Source organism: Beta vulgaris, chromosome 9 (genome assembly GCF_026745355.1).
Source record: "Beta vulgaris subsp. vulgaris cultivar EL10 chromosome 9, EL10.2, whole genome shotgun sequence".
NCBI classification, from domain to species: domain Eukaryota; kingdom Viridiplantae; phylum Streptophyta; class Magnoliopsida; order Caryophyllales; family Amaranthaceae; genus Beta; species Beta vulgaris.
Genome location: NC_079210.1, coordinates 55,655,247 through 55,676,907, shown reverse-complemented (window position 1 = coordinate 55,676,907; position 21,661 = coordinate 55,655,247). Strand labels below are relative to the sequence as shown.

The following is a 21,661-nucleotide window of genomic DNA, read 5'->3' as shown; positions in this document are numbered from 1 at the left end:
AGAAGGTTTTTTTGTTTACAGTGTTCTTGAAGCTCAATTGCCTGGTCACCTGTCAAGGATAGGTTCAATCTTGCGTGGTTAATTAGTTTTAGACTATTGTTGAAGGGCATCCATGTTTTTGTCTGCCTTTTTATTTCATATTTTGAACGATCCAACAAATAAAAGAGGACAAATTACAGGGGAGGTAGAATTATGGAGGACTTTAATGGAGGATAAGAATTGAACTTTAATTATTTTTAAAGGCTACTCTTGCTCTTGGAGACGATAGCCCCTTAACTCATTTATCAATGCAGTTAGGTCGGAATATGATGAGCCACCTTCTTCTACAGCCATATATGCCTTTTTCTTCAACTTTTTTGCTCTTTTTCTTCTCTCCTCCGCCTCTTTTCCCACCATAACTTCTCTTAGCGCTTTCTCTATAGCATCGCACTTAATGAGATCCTCTAATGAAGGTGTCCTACTCCACTTCTTAGCTCCTACAGGAACACCAGTCTTCAGAATCTGATTGACCAACTTTTCGTTATAAAATTGTTCAGCGAAAATAGGCCACGTAACCATCGGTACACCAGCTGAGATCCCTTCTAATATCGAATTCCATCCACAGTGTGTCATGAATGCTCGTATAGCTTCATGCTCTAAGATCAATACCTGGGGAGCCCATCCTGTTATTATGAAGCCTTTCCCTTCCATCCGTTGCTTGAATCCTGTTGGCAGCCACTCTTCACCTTTTACTACCCAGATGAAGTCTTCTCCTGATGCTTCTAGAGCCATTGCAATCTCATGCAGTTGAGGAGCTATGAAGCTTGTTGTACTGCCAAAACAGATGTAAGTAACAGAATCAGGCTTCTTTGAGTCCAGCCATTCCAAGCACTCGTGCTCATCTATCAAAGCCTGTTTGTCTCCCTGATTCTTATCCTCTATGCTTCTGTTGCTCAGTGAAACTGGACCTACGTTCCATGACCTCATTCCCAATTCTTTCCTATAAAACTTTGCATAATCTGGTTCCAACTCATAAAAGCTGTTTATAATCACTCCATAACTCTTAAGCTCTGATTCCTTGATATTTGCTGTCGTCCTTTTGTAGTCTGTCTCCTCATTTTCCCTTATTTCCTCGGAGATCTGCAATCTTCTCAATTGTATCTCATGGGGGAGAAGAGGAAGAACAAAAGGCTCTTCATCAGAGGAGACATTGTTAAAGGGCTCATACAGCCTAATAATTTCTTGAGCACAAAGGGCAAAGGTGCTGATTCCATGAAAACTAGCCTAGGGATGTTAAACTTGGCTGCCGAGTCAGTCACCCATGGAAAGAACATGTCAGCAACAAGGCAGTTAGGTCGGACCTTCTCTAAATACTTCTCAAGCTGCTCGTTTAGCAACTCAGTAGCTTCGAAGAACTTGTCGAAAAACTCAGGTCTTAATACTTGCTCCAGGTTATCAAAACCTTCTGGCAAGCCAATTTCTTGTGCAGGAAACTTGAACACCTCAATGTTAAAGATTGGGGTTCTGGTTGTCTTGTTAATTTCAATGGCTTTATTGAAGGTGGCGATGTTGAGCTGCGTGGTGATAATGGTTGCTTTTACATTGTCGCGAGCTGCAAAGAGCCTCGCTATATCGAGCATTGGAATCATATGGCCATGTGCCATGAATGGGAACAGAACTACATGGAACTCTTGAGGTTCAGCACTCATTTTGATCTTTGGTTAGTATTGAGACTCTGCAGTGGCGTATTACTGTACGGATGAGAAAAATTCAAATAAAACAAAATACAATACTTGAGTTAAGTTTCTTGTTTCAAATTACATTTCACAACATTTAATTCCAAATTCAACTAATTTCAATTCACAACCTCTATTTCAATTTTACAATCTCTACTTTCAATTCAAGTAATCTCAATTTCAATTCAAGTAATGAAGTAATCTCTAATTTCAATTCAAGTAATTTCAATTCAACTATTCAAGTAATGAAGTAATTAGTAATTAGTAATCTCTAATTTCAATTCAACATTTAAATCTCTAAGTTCAATTCAAGTAACCTATCCTTTATAAATTAGCAGAAATTATAAAAAAATTAAAAAAAAAAAAAACAGAAAGTGGCGACGGGAGTAAGGAGTTACAGACTTACACTTACAGTGAGTTCTGCTTCTTACTGCCGGCGGTGGCGTCTCGTGGCGACAAGAAGAAGTGAAGAACTACGGGCCTCCGGCAAAGGGCGACAACAACCGACAAGGGCGACAACGTCTTCAATAATTCTGGGCTGCAAAGTGTGAAAAGAAAGAAGCCAAGAAGGAGAGAGAAAAGAAAAAAGAAACGTTAGACTGACCAGAGGAGAGAGAAAGAAGGGGAGTAATTTTGATCTTTGGTTAGTATTGAGAGGAAAGTTTTGAGAGTGCTAGTGAGAATGAAACTTTTTGAGTTATAATTTGGTATATGTATAGATAGTCCATAACTTATAATGGCTTGGAGCTCCAATAAAAATGAGGTAAGACAGTCATTTATTTTGAGTATCTTTAGTAGTTTATGACTTTGGAGTTTCAAGAAACCGAAAGTCTTATATTTTAGCCTTTGAGGTCAGAGAATTCGAATATTGCAATGTGCTCCGTGTGTTATGAATAAATTAGTAACATACATACTCATACATGCCTACATGTATTTTATTTGGTCAGACCTCACTTTGTCAGTTTATATTACTATAAGGGTTAGTATCTGGTATGTTGTCAATTTTCAGAGGTTAAGAAAAACACGCTAGTATTTGATCTGATTTTCCCTTATCTTATGTTATGATCCTTAGTGTTTATCTTTAATATTCTGATGATTGATGAATATATCATACTAGCTTTTCACCCGTGCAAAAATGCACGGGAGGTTTTATGTAGAAATGATTTGGAGCCATGTATAATGTACGACAATATTATTTTGTATACTTAATAGTTGTTTTTATTCGAAATATATTGAATCCGTGATTATTAGAATCCATGTATTTAAGATTAAAAGAATATAAAAAGTAAAATTATATTTAATATATATATAAATCCTTTGTTACAACATTTTGAACTTTAAAAATATTGTAATCGTGATATATACATTTATAATTACGTAAATGAAACAAAAAACACATTAAAATGCGGGGGAATACTTTGTTTATAAATTTAAGATTTTAGGATGTTTCTCCGAAATCATGATTTGAATAGTAGCTGGTTGATTTCAAGTTTTCATAATCATATCGTGTATTAAAAATAAATTTTAAAACCGACTTACGACCCATATGTATGTTCATGATTGATGTAGCTAATGTCATGATAAAACATGTGACCAGCCAACTTTTTTTTTGTTGCTTAGCAAAGGTTTGTTTTCTCTTAGTTGGTTTTAGGTTGTAACTGTTTGCTCTAATTAATATAATTACTTGCTTAGCAAAAAAAACTTTCTTAAAACAAAAAAAGTTAAATGAAGAAGCTTTTGTTCTGCCTATCGTTTTATACAGAGGCTTATATAAAAACACAATGCGCAGCACTACTGTCACTCAATCATGCAACAACTTTCACTCCTTGCTTTCTGCAGTTTCGCTCAACTCCTCTCTCTTATTAAACTATCTTATTACATTTTTTTTATGATATGATTATCCAAATTGTATTAAAAAACAATCTCAAAGTTTATATAGCATGATTTTCATCAAAGTGAATGGGGTTATTTCTAAATTCTAAGTAAAAAATTAATTTAAAGAGACAATCACTCAAGAAAATTATACAAATATGGCATTTTTTTTCTTGATTTGCCTTTATTTCTTAATCACCATATGACCTGTTCTTTTCCATATTCTTTTCGATTTTTAGAATTGTATTGTAGAACAATTTCAAACTTCTATATTTACATTCCAACATACTCGTGAATGAGGTGTATCTCGTAATTTTAGGTTGAAATATTTATTATGGCCTTGTGATTAAAAATTTAGAAACTTGTAATGAGAATAGTTTAAAACTGGCTTACGACCCTTGTGCTGTAAGATTATGACTTGTGAATTATCTATAATTAGTAGTATGATTGTTCTTATTTTATTAGAACGGGCCTTATAAAAAAAGGACCTTCTTAGAGTCATTTATTTAACTTTAACTAACTTTTTAGCGGTAAAACTTGTCTCATAGATACTTTAAACTCACGTAATTTTATGCCATTGTTCCTTATAGTCAATTTTAAATGTCTATATCAATTTCTTTACACACAAAACAAAGTATAGCCCCCCCCTAATACCATGGTTCTCATGTGTGAGTGGACATAATTTATGCTACTAATAAATTTGATCGAAAATTTTTAGTATAGGTTTTTGACCCCTGCAAATTACATGGGAATGATAAGTATAAGATTTTATGATAGTTTCCCAAAAATATGTTGTAAAGTTCATAAATATTTACCGAAATATTATAATTAAGCCTATGTATTAAATATTATTTAATCAAAGTAAAGAGTGATTACGTTTTCCATCATTTTTTTAAAAAAACATGTGAGTTAATTTATCAAATAGACAATATATTTCATTTATATATCTTTCATTAAGACGCTCCTTATTGGGATCTAGATTTCGAGCACCAAGTCAATAACTCTTGTATGATTTTTAGTACTGAAATTATGATTGGTTGTACTGTTAGATATATCCGATAAAGGGCTCTTATGAGTTAACAATATAATTTTTTTTCTTATTGTTATGTAGCACAATCCACAAAAATATTCTTCAACTATATCTAAAAGCATACATCATATATCAAGTACGTACATTATGCATCAAAAAAGAAAAACCAATTTTTTAACCTAATAATTAGTTATGTATACATCAAAAAATAAAAACCATAGTAATATGTTTAAAAATTATTTTTTTTATATATAACCTTAATATCAACTTATACAATAAGATATCAGACTTTATTTTCAACTCTTTATATTAAGCTTTATATACAATACTTTATAAGTTGTTACACTTTATAACAAACTTATACAATTGTTTGTATTCAGATTATTTAGGGAACTTAAATGAGATACATTCTTATTTGCATTCTACTATATATATTAAACTTCTTTATGAACAATTATCCATTACCAACCGCCATTCTTCTTCCTCTTCGATTTTCCATCAAAACCCTCCAAAAATTAAGTCCAAAAAATACGCCTATCATCTTCTAAAATCTAGAACTTCAAGCAAATCAAATTACAATATCTCATTTATAAGTAGCTACATTTTTATACTTTAAAGCCACAAATTATCGATCAAAATTATACTCCAACATCTTGAATTGTTATCTTCTCAAGTCATCGATTTTTGCAACAACAACAATTATAAAACTCACGCATGTGGTTTTGTGAAGAAATTAAGCCTTTGATTATCTTTATCTTCTTCTCATTTGAAGCATGGTTACTATAATCCCTTAATGCAACCAAGGTGTACATCATTCGATCTACAAAGTGAAGAAGATTTAAAGACCGCATGCAAAACCACAAATCTGTGAAGCATTGGATTGAATGGAGTTCGAATTTTTTCTAAATGGGTCATATTATAGGTTGGAATTATTTGGTAAGTTTATTTTAAAAAAATGATTTTGGCTAATTATGATGAAATTTCCATGATTTTATGTTTGCATGTAGTTTTTAGCAATTAGATATATCTTATAATTATAATACTAAAATGAGTCATATAATTCCTAAAATTGATAACAGTGAGTGAGGAGAATCAAATTCAAATTATTTGAAACAATAACATGAGGTTGAAATGAAATAGTGAATATGCCAATCTATAGAAATATTCTAATTTATTACAGTTAGTGAGTGAGAAACCTATTAAAAAAATCAAAATTCTAAGTTTTAACAGTTAGTGAAAATTAATTTAATATATTAGTAGTATAACTGTCATTTAGGAATTTAGAATTGAAATTAAATTAGGATGAATGCACATTTTAATTTTCTGGACAATCAGTTTATATTAGGGTGTGATTACATGAACATCTTATATAATAACATTTTTTACCTTTATTTTTCCGCAACTATAATAACAATTCTTGGTGGGTGAATTTTGAATTTTAAATAAAAATATTTAATTATATTTGACCGGTAGCTATAATTTAGGCAGTTGCTTAAAACTTCCCACACTAATATCATTGTTTGATTTCAAGGTAGTTTTTTTTGGAAGGAAATTATCACGCCATGTGACATCAAAATTTTTGTATATAATAGAGTGTCAAATTTGGCGATGACACGTGGCAGATGTAGTAATAGCATGACACGTAGGCGAAATTAACATTGAACAATGCTGGCTTGACACGTAAGCAAAATGAACCTTGTTTTATATATATATATATAGAAGATACTTCCTATAGATATTAACAATCATTTTCAAAACTCTATATTCTCAACTGTAACAAGTTTGCTTTATTGAAAGTTATTTTGGTTTGACGTTGCTTCACTTTGGGTGGACGGTGGACAAGCACTTTGAGTTGAGTTTGTATTGATTTAAATGGGTTGGGAAAAAGCAAAAAATCCAAACTTACCTATTTATTTAGATAGGTTGTAATACTCGGCTCTAATCCAACCTATCATTACACGAGTTATTTTTGTAAACTCGCTTAAATTGTTAAATCATTTTGTGAAAAACTAAATTTCCAAAAGAAGTATGCATGTTTAAACCTAGGAGCTTTGAGCTTTTCCTGATTGCTTGACCTAATTCTGAAACTAGATTAGTGTAATTTCGGTCCGACCCGGAATTGACCCAATCTGAACCAAAGTAAACTGATTAGGAATTTAATAGTATTTGAATTTTTAAGTTTTTACACCCAAGCAAGCAAAGAAGAAGAGAGTCAATTTTTCATCCCTTGCCTAGCGGTAGTTGCTAGTATATGAGCTTCATACTATCATTTTGATGTACATAATAAGGACTTGAGTATTCTTGTCCAGGATCTAAGAGTATGTTTTTAGCACATTGTTTTCGACAGAATTTTCCAGGATTTCAAGAAATTTAAGGTGTGATTATGATAATTTATCAGATGAACAAGAAGAATCTGAAGATATGAAGCAGAATTTTGAGATGTGAAAGTAAAATGAATAGGAGAAAGAATAATTAATCAGGATTCAGATCAAGTTTGAGACACATGAGTTTAGCAGAATAAGGAGTTTTAGGATCTCATATTTTCACAAATGAATTCATGATCGATCAACAAGAATTCATATCACAATTTTTGAGTGGTTATTTCAATCAGATAACAAGAATCAGAAGTAGCTTGATTTCAGCTGTTCGAAAGAAACGAAAGAAAAGATGAAGCATGATTTTACAGAACTCAAAACTTTGGATTTTAGAATGTGTAAAACATCAGCGGTTCATTGCAGTAATGTTGGCAGCTCTAATACCATGTCAAGAACTGAAGCTTAGCTAAAGTTAGTATGAGGTGTGATCAACCTCCACTAGAGAACTTAGAGAAGTTTAGAGAATTTCTAGAGAGAATTTTAGAGAGAATAGAATATGTTTTTATTGCATTAACTTAATTGAAACTAGGGAATTACAGCTTATGGATATTTATATACTTTACAACAAGAAGGATTAAACAAAGAAGAAATAAGCTAGAAATCTATAACTAACTTTGCTGAGATGGCAAGTTAGTAGCAGTAGAAAAAGAATCTGTTGAGCTATATTCAACAAATTGTTATATGCTACTGTTGCTCTTGTAGGCGATTGGCGCTTAATTCATTCATCAATGCAGTTAAGTCTGAATATGATGAACCATCTTCTTCAACAGCCTTATATGCCAAAATTTTCAGCTTTTTTGCTCTTGTTCTTCTCTCCTCTGCCTCTGTTCCCACCATAATATCTGTCAATGCTTTCTGTATAGCTTCCATCTTAATGATATCCTCTATAGAAGGTGTCCTACTCCACTTCTTCGCTCCGACAGGGACACCAGTATTTAAAATCTGGTTTACCAACTTTTCGTTGTAGAATTGTTCGGCAAAAATAGGCCATGTAACCATTGGCACGCCAGCTGAGATCCCTTCTAGTGTTGAATTCCACCCGCAGTGAGTCACAAAAGCTCCTATGGCTTCATGCTCTAGGATTAGCACCTGCGGAACCCACCCCCTAATAACTAATCCTTTCCCTTCCGTCCGTTGTTCAAATCCTGGTGGCAGCCACTCTTTACTTCTTCCATTCTCATCGTTCTTTACGATCCAGATGAATTCTTGCCCTGACGCTTCTAGGGCCAGTGCCACCTCATGCAGTTGAGGAGCTATGAAACTTGCTGTACTTCCAAAACAGATGTAAACTACCGAATCAGGTTTCTTTGAGTTAAGCCATTTCAAGCACTCATGTTGATCGATCAAAGGTTCTTTCTCTCTTTGAGATTTTTCTTTTACACTTCTGTTGCTTAATGAAACAGGGCCTATATTCCAAGTCTTCCTTCCCAATTCTTTTTTGAAGAACTCTGCATAATCTGGCTCTAACTCATAAAAGCTGTTAACAAGCACTCCATAACTTTTGATCTCTGAGTCCTTCAAACTATCCATCCTCTTTTCGAATTCTGTTCCGTCATATTTCCACAAATCTTCTGGGATCTGCAATCTTCTCATCTGTATATCATGGGGGAGTGAAGGAAGAACAAATGGCTCTTTGTCAGATGTGACATTCTTAAAAGGCTTATATAGCCTAACAATCTCTTGAGCACAAAGGGCAAAGTTGCTAGTACCGTGAAAGACTAGCCTTGGGATGTTGAACTTGGCTGCTGACTCAGTTGCCCAAGGGAAAAACATATCAGCAACAAGGCAGTTAGGTCGTATCTTCTCTAAGTATTGCTCGAGCTGCTCGTTTAGCATCCCTGCAGCTTTGAAGAATTTGTTGAGTAACTCAGGTTTCATTACTTTCTCCAAATTTTCAAAACCTTCAGGTAAGCCAACTTCTTGTGCAGGAAACCTGAACACCTCAATATTAACGATTGGGGCACTGCTTTCCATGTTGCTTTCATTGTCTTTGGTGAAGTTGGTGACGTTGAGTGGGGTGGTAATAATGGTAGCCTTCACATTATCGCGAGCTGCAAAGAGCCGCGCTATATCAAGGATCGGAATCATATGGCCATGCGCCATGAATGGAAATAGAACTACATGAAACTCTTCAGCACCCATATTGATCTGTGCTATAAAATTTAGTATGACAATTGGGATATGAGATAGTGAGTATGAACTTTAGTTTTATAAGTTGGTACATAAACTCTAATGGGTTGAAGCTTCAATATCAAAGAAGTTGGGACAAGTCCAATTTTAACTGGTAAGCGCCACAGATACATAAGCGCTTATGTCATCCGTTTTGTTTATCAGGACTTTACTATAAAGTTTGCAAATTCGTTATATCATACTACCTCTGTTTTTATTTAGTTGCAACGTTTTGACTTTCACGCTTGCCAATGTACAATTTCAAATCGTTTTGTCTCTAATTATATGTAAGTAAAAATTATAAAAATTTGATATTATGAAAGCTTACATCGAAACGAATCAAACAAGACCCCACATGACTATATTTTGTTTAACATATAAATCAATAAATGTGGTCAAATAAGAGAACATGAATAGTGCAATTTGTCAAACGTTGCAACGAAAAGAGAACGGAGGTAGTATGTAAAAGGTACGAGGATACTGACATGTCACTTGCTCATAAGTAATTTTCTTACCTAGAAGTTGCAAGTATTTTGGCCTCTGCCTTTGACAGTGAAGCATTTGGTTTTGGATGTGTATGAATTTGAAGTAAGAAGGACAATGCATCTTACCCCGAAACATCCAAGAAAGTGTACATAGTCTTAATCCTTTTCATGTAAGAAAATTTTGAATAGGAATTTTATGATTCATTTTAAGTGTACGACGAATTAGAATCGTCTTCTCTCAAGACTAAACTTGAGACAAACCAAGTACAAGCATTAGTATTTGGTATTTGCTCTGAGCTATTCAGAGACAAACCAAGTACAAGCATGACCGTGTTAACCCAAACCGTACCCAATGCGAACGAAGTGTTTCGACTTTCGACTGCTGTCCATCATAAGATTATACTGTTTTTCAGAGTAGTCTCTGAATAGTTCATCATATTTCCTTGATCTCAGGTCATGCTTTCTTAAAGCCATACGGTTCTCATGCAGCTCAGGTGAGCGTTGCTTTCAGAGACGTGTTAAGTTTTTAGTTAAAGTAGGAAATAGTTTGAATACTCTTTTAAGTTGTCATATTTTGGAGCAAGTGTAGAAATATGATACCTTAAAGAGCAGGGAAGTGTAAGCGCGTTACTAGAGGAGTTGAATAGTTGATTATCATTGCTTTCTGTTTGTCACGTCATGATATTCTTGTTATTAATGTTGTTGCTATTGTTATTATGTGTATGTCCAAGAGTTGCAATAGGAGAAATTCAAGGGGAGAGGGCAAAAGAAAACAAAGAGAAGATGAAACCTCAAAACTTTTTTAATTTTGCTATCTTAGGTGATGGGATTATGTAAATGGAAGCATTTTGGAAATAGGGAAAATTTTAGTATCCATCCATTTTCATTTTTCAGGTTTCATTAGCACCTGTATTGAACTTTGTTTACAATATATGACATAAATAAATAAGTTACAATTTATGAGGTGAATTATAATATGATCATCAAAGTGTGTGGTGCCAACCAGCGAGATTTTTGTAGATAGGTAAGATGAAATTCCTTGCAAGGAGGGGGAAAATGGGGATCCCTTCTGCAAGGAGTGAGACTCGATTCGGATCTTTTGAGATTGAAAGTGATACCAATATCACTAGACCATCACATGCTGTTTAGGTTTCATATCAGCCTAAAAAATTTCGAATTCTTATATTTGTCGTATAAGAATTGGTTAGGAAATACAATTGACTACATAATTTTGTTGATTTATGAAATGTACTACTTGGAAGAAGGGGGAAAATGGAGATCCCTTCTACAAGGAGTGACTCGATTCGGATTTTTGAGATTGTCGTTCACGAAGTTCAGTAATTTAGGTAACACTCTTAAAAGTTGAAACATAAATACAGGGGGAAAGGCAGGGAAGGTCTACTTGTCACTTGTCATTGACTCTTATGACCAGAACGATCTTTTTTTACTTCCTCCGTTTCTTTTTACTCGCTACACTTCTCATTTCACGGACTCCTAGGCAATTTTTGGAGAAGAGAGAGGTAGAGAGTAAAAAGAAAAGGGATCTATATGGGAGGAGAGAGATAGAGAGAGTTTATTGCCCAAAAAAGAAGTGTAGCAAGTAATGTGAAACTTCCCATAATGGAAAGTGTAGCGAGTAAAAAGGAACGGAAGAAGTAATAAATTGCTCGGATGGAAGATTCTTGAAGTGCTATATATGATTACAATTTACATGGTCTGATTGTTGTTCATATCTTTTTATGATACATGTGACTTGCACTGACTGATGCAATTAAGACTATGGTCCACTTCCCCTCAAAAACCGTGGTTGGTCCACATTTAGCATTGTCACTCAAATGAGACTGTTACATTGTGGAGTCTAATAAGTGAAGTGGTCAGCAATTTATGGAGCAGTTTTTGTAGAATTAAGAAATGAATTAGGATTCTAGGAGAGTGAAATCAAGGGAACATGATTCAATTAAAATACCTTCATAGCTACCTCTTGCAGATCAAGTTTCTCAAGTCTTAACTGTATGTGTGCCATAGATACTTCTATTCTGGTGTTGTTAACAATCAGCAGAACTACTGTTTTCTTTCGGATGCTAAAATTTCGCTTTTTCAATGATCAAATCTCAGAAAGTTGGAAGGTTTTAACGACTTACTAGGAATAGCAATTGGTCAGATCGGAGTTTTCTCCACCATATCAAATCCACCTCTATTCAAAATCAGATTTTTGGATCGGATTTGGATTGTATTTTGGATTTGAATCAGATCATTTTTCCTCGAACTGGGTCAGACTTTAGTAAAAATTGATTATCTTTCAAAAACCAGTGTTACCTGATTCGCTATCTAATTCGCCTTTTGAATTCGTCAACTCGCCCAAAATAAGCCAAAAATGAACCAAAACCGACCATAACGCGCTTTTCTCAATTCGCGATTCGCTGGGGAATTAGGGAATTAGGTAACACTGTTCAAAACTGTATCATATCTTTTTATCTCTCTAGATAGCTTAGCTCTTCACCTTTTTATCATGGTACAAGGACATGCTGTGGTTCCAAGAAGATAAATTTTCCACAATAATTAAAATGTTGCATATCCAAGCAAGAACATAGCAAAGAAAGCAAAAACATATGGATAGAAGACAACAAAATGATTATGCACTAACATAAATCTTGATTTTAGGTTGATAAACCTCTCAACTCATCTATTAATGCACTCAAATCTGAATATGAAGAACCACCTTCTTGTAAAGCCTTCCATGCCATTTCCTTGTACTCTTTAGCTCTAGTTCTCCTCTCCTCAGCTTCATTCCCCTCCATTATTTCTCTCAAAGCTTTCTGTATGTCATTTTTTTTCACAACATACTCCTCAGAAGGTTTGAAAGCCCACTTCTTAGCTCCAACGGGGATCCCAATCCTCAAAACCCGAGTGATCAATTTTTCGTTGAGGAATTGCTCGGCGAACACAGGCCATGTAACCATTGGCACGCCTGCTGCGATCCCTTCTATTGTCGAGTTCCATCCACAATGAGTCACAAAGGCTCCTATGACTTCATGCTCTAAGATCAACACTTGTGGAGCCCATCCTCTTATAATTAAACCTTTTCCTTCCATTCTTTCCTCGAATTCTCCAAGATCATCTTCATTCCTTACTACCCATATAAAGTCTTTTCCAGAAGCTTCTAAACCCATGGCAATCTCATTTAGCTGAGAAGGTATCATGTGCATCGTGCTTCCGAAACAGATGTAAATCACGGAATTAGGCTTCTTTGAGTTAAGCCATTTTAAGCATTCGTGTTCATCTATTGAAGCTTGTTTCCCTCTTTGAGCTTTTTCTTCATTGCTTCTATTGTAAAGTGAAACAGGACCAATATTCCATGCCCTCCTTCCTAAATCTTTCCTAAAATATTCGGCATAATCTGGTTCTAACTCATAAAAGCTGTTGACAAGCACACCATAACACTTGAGCTCGGATTCTTTGATCGCTTTGGATCTTTTTTTGTAGTCACTATCCCCGCCATTCTTCCATAATTCCTCTGAGAACTGTAACCTTGTTAGCTCAATTTCGTGCGGAAGATGAGGAAGAAGAAATGGTTCCTCGTCAGATGATGCATTGTTATAAGGCTCATGTAGTCTAATTATTTCTAAAGCACAAAGTGCAAACAAGCAATGTCCATGGAAAACTAGTCTAGGAATGTTGAACTTAGCTGCAGAATCAGTAGCCCAAGGGAAGAACATATCAGCTACAAGACAGTTGGGTTGTGTTTTCTCTAGGAAGTGCTCGAGTTGATCTCTTAGCATTGCTGCAGCCTTAAAGAATCGGTCCGTTATTCCAGGACCAAGTGCTTGCTCTAGGTTCTCACATCCTTCAGGTAGACCAAATGCTTGAGCTTGGAAATTGAATACCTCAACATTGATTGTTGGGGCACTAGATTTGTTTCCTTTTTCGATGGCGGTAAGAAAGGTGGGTGCGTTGCGAGGGGTGGTGATGAGGGTTGTCTTGACACCGCGAGCAGCAAAGAGCCTCGCGATGTCAAGAGTTGGGATCATGTGGCCATGGGCCATGAATGGGAATAGGACTATATGGAGCTGTTGTGATTTATCATCCATAATTATATGATCAATGAATTGTTCACTTGTGAAATTTAAGAGGTGAACAAGTTAGATGGAAATGTGTTAGTAGATTGATATGAGAATGGGATGGAGAAAACTATGTTGTTTGTGTGTATATATTGCACATCAAAAGATATGGGCTTTGTTGGAGATACCTAGAAACAAGGGAAGCTAAACAAGGGAAGCAAAATTCAAGTTGGATGGTCTTATCTTTTCATAAGTATTAATGATTGAATTAATGTGAAGATTGTTTATGCCATGACGTCGCATTGCATAAGGACATAGGCATAAGTGCATATTGCATAAGATGATGTGAAACAGTCTCGTGATCTCGTCTAGGTCTTTTATATGCTGAGTTAGTCTTGTTTGAACCTGGTCGGTAATAATATTATTGTGGATCAAAGCCACTTATTTAACATAGAGTTTTCACACTTGTTAATGTACAACTTTAACTGTTATTATTTTTAATTACTTTTTAGTAAAAATTATAAAAATTTATTATTTTAAAAGAATATATCAACATGAATCTAGCAAGACCTACATGATTATATTTTTCTTTGCGTAAAAATCACCATAGATAAGGAAGAGTGATGGCTGATTAGTGTAAAATTTCATTTGTTACAATAGAAAAAGAACGAAGTATTATTTTATACATATATCAATTAAAAACAAGGGTAACTAGTGTGACTTTTGTTTGTGGACGAGGACTACTACTCTATTAGCATTATTGTATTCAAGACAGCTGTGGAAGGTCCAGGCTCACAACTTCCGTATCCAATTAAATGAACTTTTTCTTTCATTCTTGTTGTGGCTGTCTGGCTGATTGCTCAATATTAAATAATTTCTAGGAAGACAGGACCATATTTTCACTACAGAAAAATATCAGACCCTATTTCTGAATGGCAACGATCGTATTTCAAAGGGTGCAGAATTGGGAGTTGAAGAAATTAAAAAGTGTTAAAAAGTACTCCCTCCACTAATAACATAGTGTTGTTTTCTTTTTCGATGTTCGAAACCATAATGTTTGTTTCTTTTTATTAATTCTAATTTTTTCGTGATTTGCTTAAAAATGGAAAACAAGCACTAATAATCATGCAGTCTAGCATGGTAATTGATAAAGTATAGATCTATTCCTGGGGCCTCAACCATCAGGTTAAGCTTTTGGTTGAGTTGGTCCTTTGCCATGGTATTAAGAGACAGCGTGACAAAAAGGTCAGAAGTTTGAATCTCATCTACCGCTCCTTTCTTAGTGAAATATTTCAAGCCCAAAGGGTTGTTGTGTGAGGGGGCGTGATAATATGATGAGCCATCCTCTTCAACAGCCTTCATTATATTGCCATTTCCTTTAACACTTTGCCCTCTTTTTCCTCTCTTGAGCCTCATCCCCCTCCATTATCTCTTGCAACGCTTTTTGTATCGCATCTCGCTTGACTACATCATGTATTGAACGGATTATACTCCACTTCTTAACTCCAATAGGAACTCCTATCCTTAAAATCCCGGTCACCAAATTTCCTTGTAGAATTGCTCGGCAAAACCTGGTCTTGTAACCATTGGAACACGAGCACATATGCCTTCTAGTATCGAGTTCCACCCACAATGAGTCACAAAAGCTCCTATGGCTTCATGCTCTAAAATTAAGAGCTGTGGTGCCCACCCTCTTAGTATTAGGCCTTTACCTTCTATCCTCTGTTTGAACTCTGAAAGCAACCAATCTTCACTATTATCGTCCTCAACATACTTCACGACCCAAATGAATTCTTGTTTAGAAGCTTCTAAAGCCATGCGATCTCATGCAACTGAGACTGTATGACATGATTTAAGCTTCCAAAACATATATAAATGATAGATCCTTTACGCTTCGAGTTAAGCCATATTAAGCACTCATCTTCATTCCTAGAAGCTTGTTTTCGGCCTCTTTGTGCTTTATCTTCAATACTCCCCTTGCAAAGCGAAACAGGACTTTTATATGCCATGCCCTCCTTCCTTATTCTTTACTGAAAAAGTCTGCATACTTAGGTTCCAACTCGAGCTGCAAATAGCTTTGCTATGTCTAGGGCAGGGAGTATGTGACCTTGTGCCATAAATGGGAAGATGATTACATGGAGCTGTTGAAGTTCATCAGCCATATTATGACGTTTTAAAGTTTGAAAATGTGGAGGTGAACTAATGGAAATTTGGAAGTATATTTACTAGATTACAATGGAAATTAAACCATGTAGGACTTGTGAAATGTTATAGCATGATCTCTAATGTAAGGCGTGTATTATATGGAGTCTACTAAGTGGTCAGCATTTTATGTAGTAACAGTTGTGGGAAAGGACTAGTAGGAGAAAGTGGCATAAATTATTGACATGTACAGAAAAACCAATTCATCTTTACAATAGTGGTCATCTTCTTTTTTGTTGGTTTTACACTTTTATGATAAGAAGAATCCAAAATGTGGAATGTAGCAGGGGAAATGATATCAGCTCATTACATTTTTGGTGTTCAATATGGAGATCATGACAGTGATCTTTGCAATTTTTAGTAAAACCTTACATAGTTAATCATGTACTTATGGAGTATAGTGATCTCGCAACTCATTAATCAATGAGCATAAGTCGCGGTATGATGAACCATCTTCTTCCATAGCCTTTCTTGCCATTTCTTTCAAATTCTTTGCTCTGTTCCTCATTGCTTGAGTTTCATCTCCCTCCATTATGTTTTTGATCGCTTTCTCAATATCGTTGTGCTCTACAACATCCTCAATGGAATGCACCGCTTTCCATTTCTTAGCTCCGACAGGGGTTCCAATCTTCAGAATGTGGTTCACCAACTTTTCGTTGTAGAATTGCTCCGCAAAGAGTGGCCATGTAACCATTGGTATGCCAGCAGAGATCGCTTCTAGTGTCGAGTTCCATCCACAATGAGTCACAAATGCTCCTGTGGCTTCATGCTCCAAGATTAACACCTGTGGCACCCATCCTCCTATTAGTAATCCTTTTCCTTGAGTCCTTTTCTTAAATCCTAGTGGCAACCATTCTTCATTCTTTGCAATTCGATCATCCCTTAGCACCCATATAAAATCATATTCTAGAGCTTCTAAAGCCTTTGCTATCTCTTGTAGTTGAGGGACTATGAAGTTAGCTAAGCTTCCAAAACATATATAAATCACTGAGTTTGGTTTTCTCAAGTTAAGCCATTTTAAACACTCGTGCTCGTTCATAGAAGCTTCTCCTCCCCCTCTTTGTGCCTTATCCTTAAGGCTCTTATTACACGAGGAAACAGGGCCTATATGCCATGCCCTTCTCCCCAATTTTTTCTTAAAGAAATCAACATAATCAGGTTCTAACTCATAGAAGCTATTAACAATCACCCCATAGCATTGGAGCTCTGATTCTTGTATCTTTTCGTGCCTTTTCTTCAGCTCAGATTGCTCGTGTTTCATCAAATCTTCAGGGATTTGTGACCGGGTAAGTGTAATTTCATTAGGAAAGTACGGAATAACAAATGGATCCTCGTCAGAAGAGACGTGTTTGTAAGGCTGGTACACCATAATCATGTCTTTAGTACAATGTGCAAAGAAGCTAATCCCATGAAAGATTAGCCTAGGAATGTTAAACTTAGCTGCACATTCAGTTGCCCATGGGAAGAACATATCAGCCACAAGGAAATGTGGTCGCGACTTCTCTAAGTATTGCTCAAGCTGCTGTCTAAGCATTGCTGCAGACTTGATGAACTTCTCTGCCATTTCTATAGATTTCATGGCTTGCCCTAAATTCTCACATCCTTCTGGCAACCCATTTTCTAGTGATGGAAACCTAAACACTTCGATTTCTATACTCGGGTGTCCAGTTTCATTGGCGCGGGCAAAGATAGGGAAGTTCCTAGGGGTGGTAATGATGGTTGCCTTGATACCACGAGCTGCGAAGAGGGTGGCGGTATCAAGCATTGGGATCATGTGGCCGTGAGCCATGAATGGGAAGAACACTATATGGAGCTTATCTTTAGGTTTTAAGCTCATTCTTTCTGAAAGTAGCAAGTTTTTTTTTGAGAGGTTCTGAAAGTATAGTTTAGAAGGAAGTAGTCATAGAATATGTAAAGATTGAATTGCTAGATTATCATGGAAGAACATATGATTGTAAGAGTATATTGATGTTGCAAAAATGAGATTTCTAAGTGATTATGTGAAGCAAGTATGAAGTAGTTAGGTTGCCACGTGATAATGTTAAAACTTATAGAAGGAAACAAAGATTACAGCAAGAAGAATGCAATGTATGATCAGCAGCAGCAGGAGAATAAAACTATTTCAATTGAAATTTGTTAGAATATAGATTAATATAATACTTTCTTTGTCTCTATCTAAAAGGAGTAGACCACATTTGATTGAGATTCTTTACATTAAAAAAAAAAAATTGATTGGGGTTCTCTTAAAATAATTCTAATGAAGTACTTCAATTATTCTTGCCTGTGTTTGTTTTTATAGCTCTACCATGTTTAGTAATCTTTCATTAGAGTTTTAGTTAAAAATATTATATAGGGTAATATAAATCCGGATTGGGCAAAGTCTTAGTTTTTTCTTTCCTTATAAAATATATAGAGTAATATAGTCAGTAAAATTTGAATATTTCAAATTAAATGTGGTCTGGGTTCCCTCTATGCCATAGGAAATCCTCAAAAAATAAACTTAACTTCATAATTGACAAGTAGCGGCAAGCTGACTTCTTGGAAAGCCAAAAGCTTGAACAAGGCAGGGAGGACCATGCATTCTAATCAATGCTACCTTCAGGATATTCCTAAATCCTATATGCATATGATAGACTTTTCCATGGTCATTAAATTCAAATTAGACTCTCTATGCAGTAATTTTTTCTGGAATAGCAATGAAAATAAGAAAAGAATTTCTTGGATCGCTTGGAAAAATATTTGTACTCCTAAGAGTGAGGGGGGGCTTGGCCTGGTTACACATAAAAACATGAACAACGTTAGCCTTGCTCACCTTTGTTGGAAGCTGGATAATACTCCCTCCGTTTCCTAAAGATCTTCCCTCTTTCCGTTTAAGGGTGTTTCCAAAAGATCTTCCCTCTTTTGCTTTATTCCTTATTTGGCAAAACAAATTTCCCTATTTACCCTCTCATGTCACTATCATATGGTCCACCATTACATTATTAATTCAATTTTACTCCCTTTCTCTCTCCTACTTTAACCCCTTTTTATTTGTTTATTTATCTTAACCCCTTTCTCTCTCCTACTTTACTCACACCATGCCCCACACAACTTGATTTTCCTTGGTATCTGTAGGAACAGTAAGTGGGAAGATCTTTAGGAAACGGAGGGAGTAACACCTTGTGGGCCTCTAAGATTATCAAAGAAAAGTATTTTAACAAAAATCTCGAACCCCTCAGCTTAAAAAAAGGGTCTCATATTTGGAAAAACATTGGGGTGGGGTGGGAAAGTTACAAGCACAAAGTTGGTGATGGAAAAAGCATTAATCTCTGGCATGATAACTGGGTCAATGGAGATAGTTTAAGGTCACTAATTCATGGTCCTCTGCAACAAAATGAATTCTTTATAAAAGTCGAATTGCTAAAGTCCCATGATCTTTCTCGGATATCTTCCATTCCTCTAAGGAAATTGTGGATAGAGTCAAAACAATAAATTTCTCTACTAATCCTGATAACACGTTCTCTTCTTGGACTCACCTAGGTAATTTCAGTTCAAAAAAAGCTAGGGCCTTCCTTAATTCTTCTAAGAATGAGGAGTCTTGGGAATGGATCTGGAAAGGTCCGAGTCTCCCAAAACACCATCTATTTTTATGGCAAACTAGGTGGAACAGAATGCCAACTAATGGGAACATTAACTTCCGTATAAACACACACACCCAGGTGATTGCCCTTTTTGCCCGGATATAGAAGAAAATATGGACCACGTCCTTAGGAGTTGCCATAGAGCCGTAGAAATTTGGAGGAATGTGAACTTTGTTGTAATTAACAATTCCTATTTCAATATTGGCTAAATATTAACTTTAACAAAGACCATAATCAAACCCGCCTAAACGCTTCTGTAATCCCTTCCAAAGTCGGGTTCATATTTACAATCTGGGCAATATGGTTAAGACGTAATGCTTGGGTAATCAACAAAAAGAACATTCCTTCTTCCTCCTCTATTAAAAATTCCCGCTGGGTTGTCACTGAATGGTTCTATTCAAAGAACCAACCTAAAGTGGGTAAATCACCCGACACCCTCACTATCTTCCTGCCAATCCACCATAATATCCCCGCATTCCCATTACCCATATAATCTTTCACCTTCTATCTCATCCACGGTTCCAGCCCCTCTAATACGGCACCCCACCTCCAAATGTTATGAAAATAAATGTGGATAGCTCTTTCTTATTAAAATCAGAGAAATCTTGTCTAGCGGCAGTTTGCAGGGACTCCTATGGATTTGGATTGGAGGAATATGAACACATACTCCACAGATGTCCAAGAAGCGGAGATTCGTGCAATCTACATGAGCCTCAAGTGGGCAAAACAACAACAAATGGGAGTCGGCCATTGTTAGTTCAGATTATTGCAAGAATGCTATTGAGGAGATTAATAACAAACAGGTAATTAAAAGTAATACTTGTAATGTTGTTTATGATTGTAGGGAGTTGCTCCAAGGAACCGTAGGGCTCAAGCTATGGTATGAAGGTAGAGAGACAAATAGGATTGCTGATGCTCTAGCAAAATACTTCCTTCGTTTTTTTATAGATGCTACATTTCCTTTAAATGGAAATGTCATAATAGATGCTACATACCATAAATGGATTCCTTTTCGCCATAAAAAAATCTTAAAATACTATGAAAAAGTTGGTGGTCTCCCACCTTCTCTTTTAAAATACTCATATTTTTTCCTTAACAAATATTTTTTTTATTCAAAAAGTGGTGGTCTCATACTTTCTCTCTGTACCTTCCACTTTCTCTATGTAGCAAGAATAAAAACACGGAGGAAGTATGCAAAAGGGAGGGCAACAATTCCAAATTCTTTGCAAGTATTTCCTTCCGTCCCCGGTTTGTAGTACAATATTACTAGAAGAAGAACAAATTTGTAATTTGCCAGCCATGGAATTTGATGATCATGGCTGAGAGGTCTTGTAAAACTTTGGTAACTTTGGTAACTTTAGTAATCTAATGTTCGCTTTTAACCAAAAAATATATATATAAAATTGGACGTATCAAGATTTGTTGAAAGCCAAATAAGCAACAAAGTAAAATAAAAGTAATGATATATTAGGACATCACGGAGTAGAAATGCTACACATTGCTAAAATAGGGAGTATGATGATATGATGTGATTTTGTGGAAGGAAAGATTATGCTAAGATATGATCGAGGTTTTCTTTTTCATCAAATATATGCTGACTTTATTGATTTGAACATTATGGGATGGTATTGGTAGGTGATATTTTTGTCCCTTGTCTGTTGTCATCACACCATCTCATATTATAACATAGTATTTTGAATCGTTGGATATTTCAGGTCAATTATAATTTCAAACATATAATAATTCATAAATTTTATGATTGATTGTACTCGCTTTTTCTAGTTTTTTATCTAATGTGAAATTTAAAAATTAAACGTTGTAATATGATTAGTTTATTTGAAAAAAAACTTCCAAAGAATTGGAGATAATAACAATTTCAATGAAATAAGGGTAAGATAATGTTATTACCTTAATAAAAGTGTTGGAAATCAAAAAATTTATTTATATCTTTATATTAACATGTAAATATATAATTATAGGACTTTATTATGTTTACTCAGAAACCTTAAACATTGAAATTTGCATTAAATTGGTGATTAAATATTCACATTTCGATCATTTTAAAGGTCATGTGTTGGGTTCCTAATAGGTACATATTAAATAACATCATAGACATGTGTAATTTGAGAAGAATA

The 21,661-nt window shown here is 35.2% G+C and overlaps 4 protein-coding genes, 1 non-coding gene and 1 pseudogene across 5 annotated transcripts in view; 1 reads left to right on the top strand and 5 right to left on the bottom strand.

The window, feature by feature from the left end:
• Positions 1-10,142, top strand: part of LOC104904985 (phenylalanine--tRNA ligase, chloroplastic/mitochondrial) — a 29,510-nt gene extending 19,368 nt beyond the window's left edge. The window contains exon 11 of the mRNA XM_057391700.1: positions 10,100-10,142. The gene's annotated coding sequence lies outside the window, so the exon portion shown is untranslated. The remainder of the gene's footprint in view (positions 1-10,099) is intronic.
• On the bottom strand, positions 110-2,176 carry LOC104904986 (scopoletin glucosyltransferase). Its single transcript, XR_008967522.1, has one exon. It is a non-coding gene; the product is annotated as a scopoletin glucosyltransferase (transcript).
• Positions 7,471-9,302, bottom strand: LOC104904988 (scopoletin glucosyltransferase). Its single transcript, XM_010693428.4, has one exon. The coding sequence runs from the start codon at positions 9,132-9,134 to the stop codon at positions 7,677-7,679; it is 1,458 nt and encodes a 485-aa protein (XP_010691730.2). The 5' UTR covers positions 9,135-9,302; the 3' UTR covers positions 7,471-7,676.
• Positions 10,143-12,093: 1,951 nt separating the features above from the next.
• Positions 12,094-13,995, bottom strand: LOC104904984 (scopoletin glucosyltransferase). The gene has a single exon (XM_010693423.4). The coding sequence runs from the start codon at positions 13,732-13,734 to the stop codon at positions 12,304-12,306; it is 1,431 nt and encodes a 476-aa protein (XP_010691725.2). The 5' UTR covers positions 13,735-13,995; the 3' UTR covers positions 12,094-12,303.
• Positions 13,996-14,724: 729 nt separating this feature from the next.
• Positions 14,725-15,866, bottom strand: LOC104905090 (UDP-glucose flavonoid 3-O-glucosyltransferase 7-like; annotated as a pseudogene).
• A 319-nt stretch (positions 15,867-16,185) lies between these two features.
• Positions 16,186-17,743, bottom strand: LOC104904983 (scopoletin glucosyltransferase). The gene has a single exon (XM_010693422.4). It carries the CDS (start codon positions 17,741-17,743, stop codon positions 16,295-16,297), a length of 1,449 nt encoding a protein of 482 aa, XP_010691724.2. The 3' UTR covers positions 16,186-16,294.
• Positions 17,744-21,661: the final 3,918 nt, after the last annotated feature.

What these genes read in the sequence shown, in the direction of transcription:
- LOC104904984 (XM_010693423.4), bottom strand. Translation starts at nt 13,734, where the DNA reads ATGGATGATAAATCACAACAGCTCCATATAGTCCTATTCCCATTCATG.
- LOC104904983 (XM_010693422.4), bottom strand. Translation starts at nt 17,743, where the DNA reads ATGAGCTTAAAACCTAAAGATAAGCTCCATATAGTGTTCTTCCCATTC.
- LOC104904988 (XM_010693428.4), bottom strand. Translation starts at nt 9,134, where the DNA reads ATGGGTGCTGAAGAGTTTCATGTAGTTCTATTTCCATTCATGGCGCAT.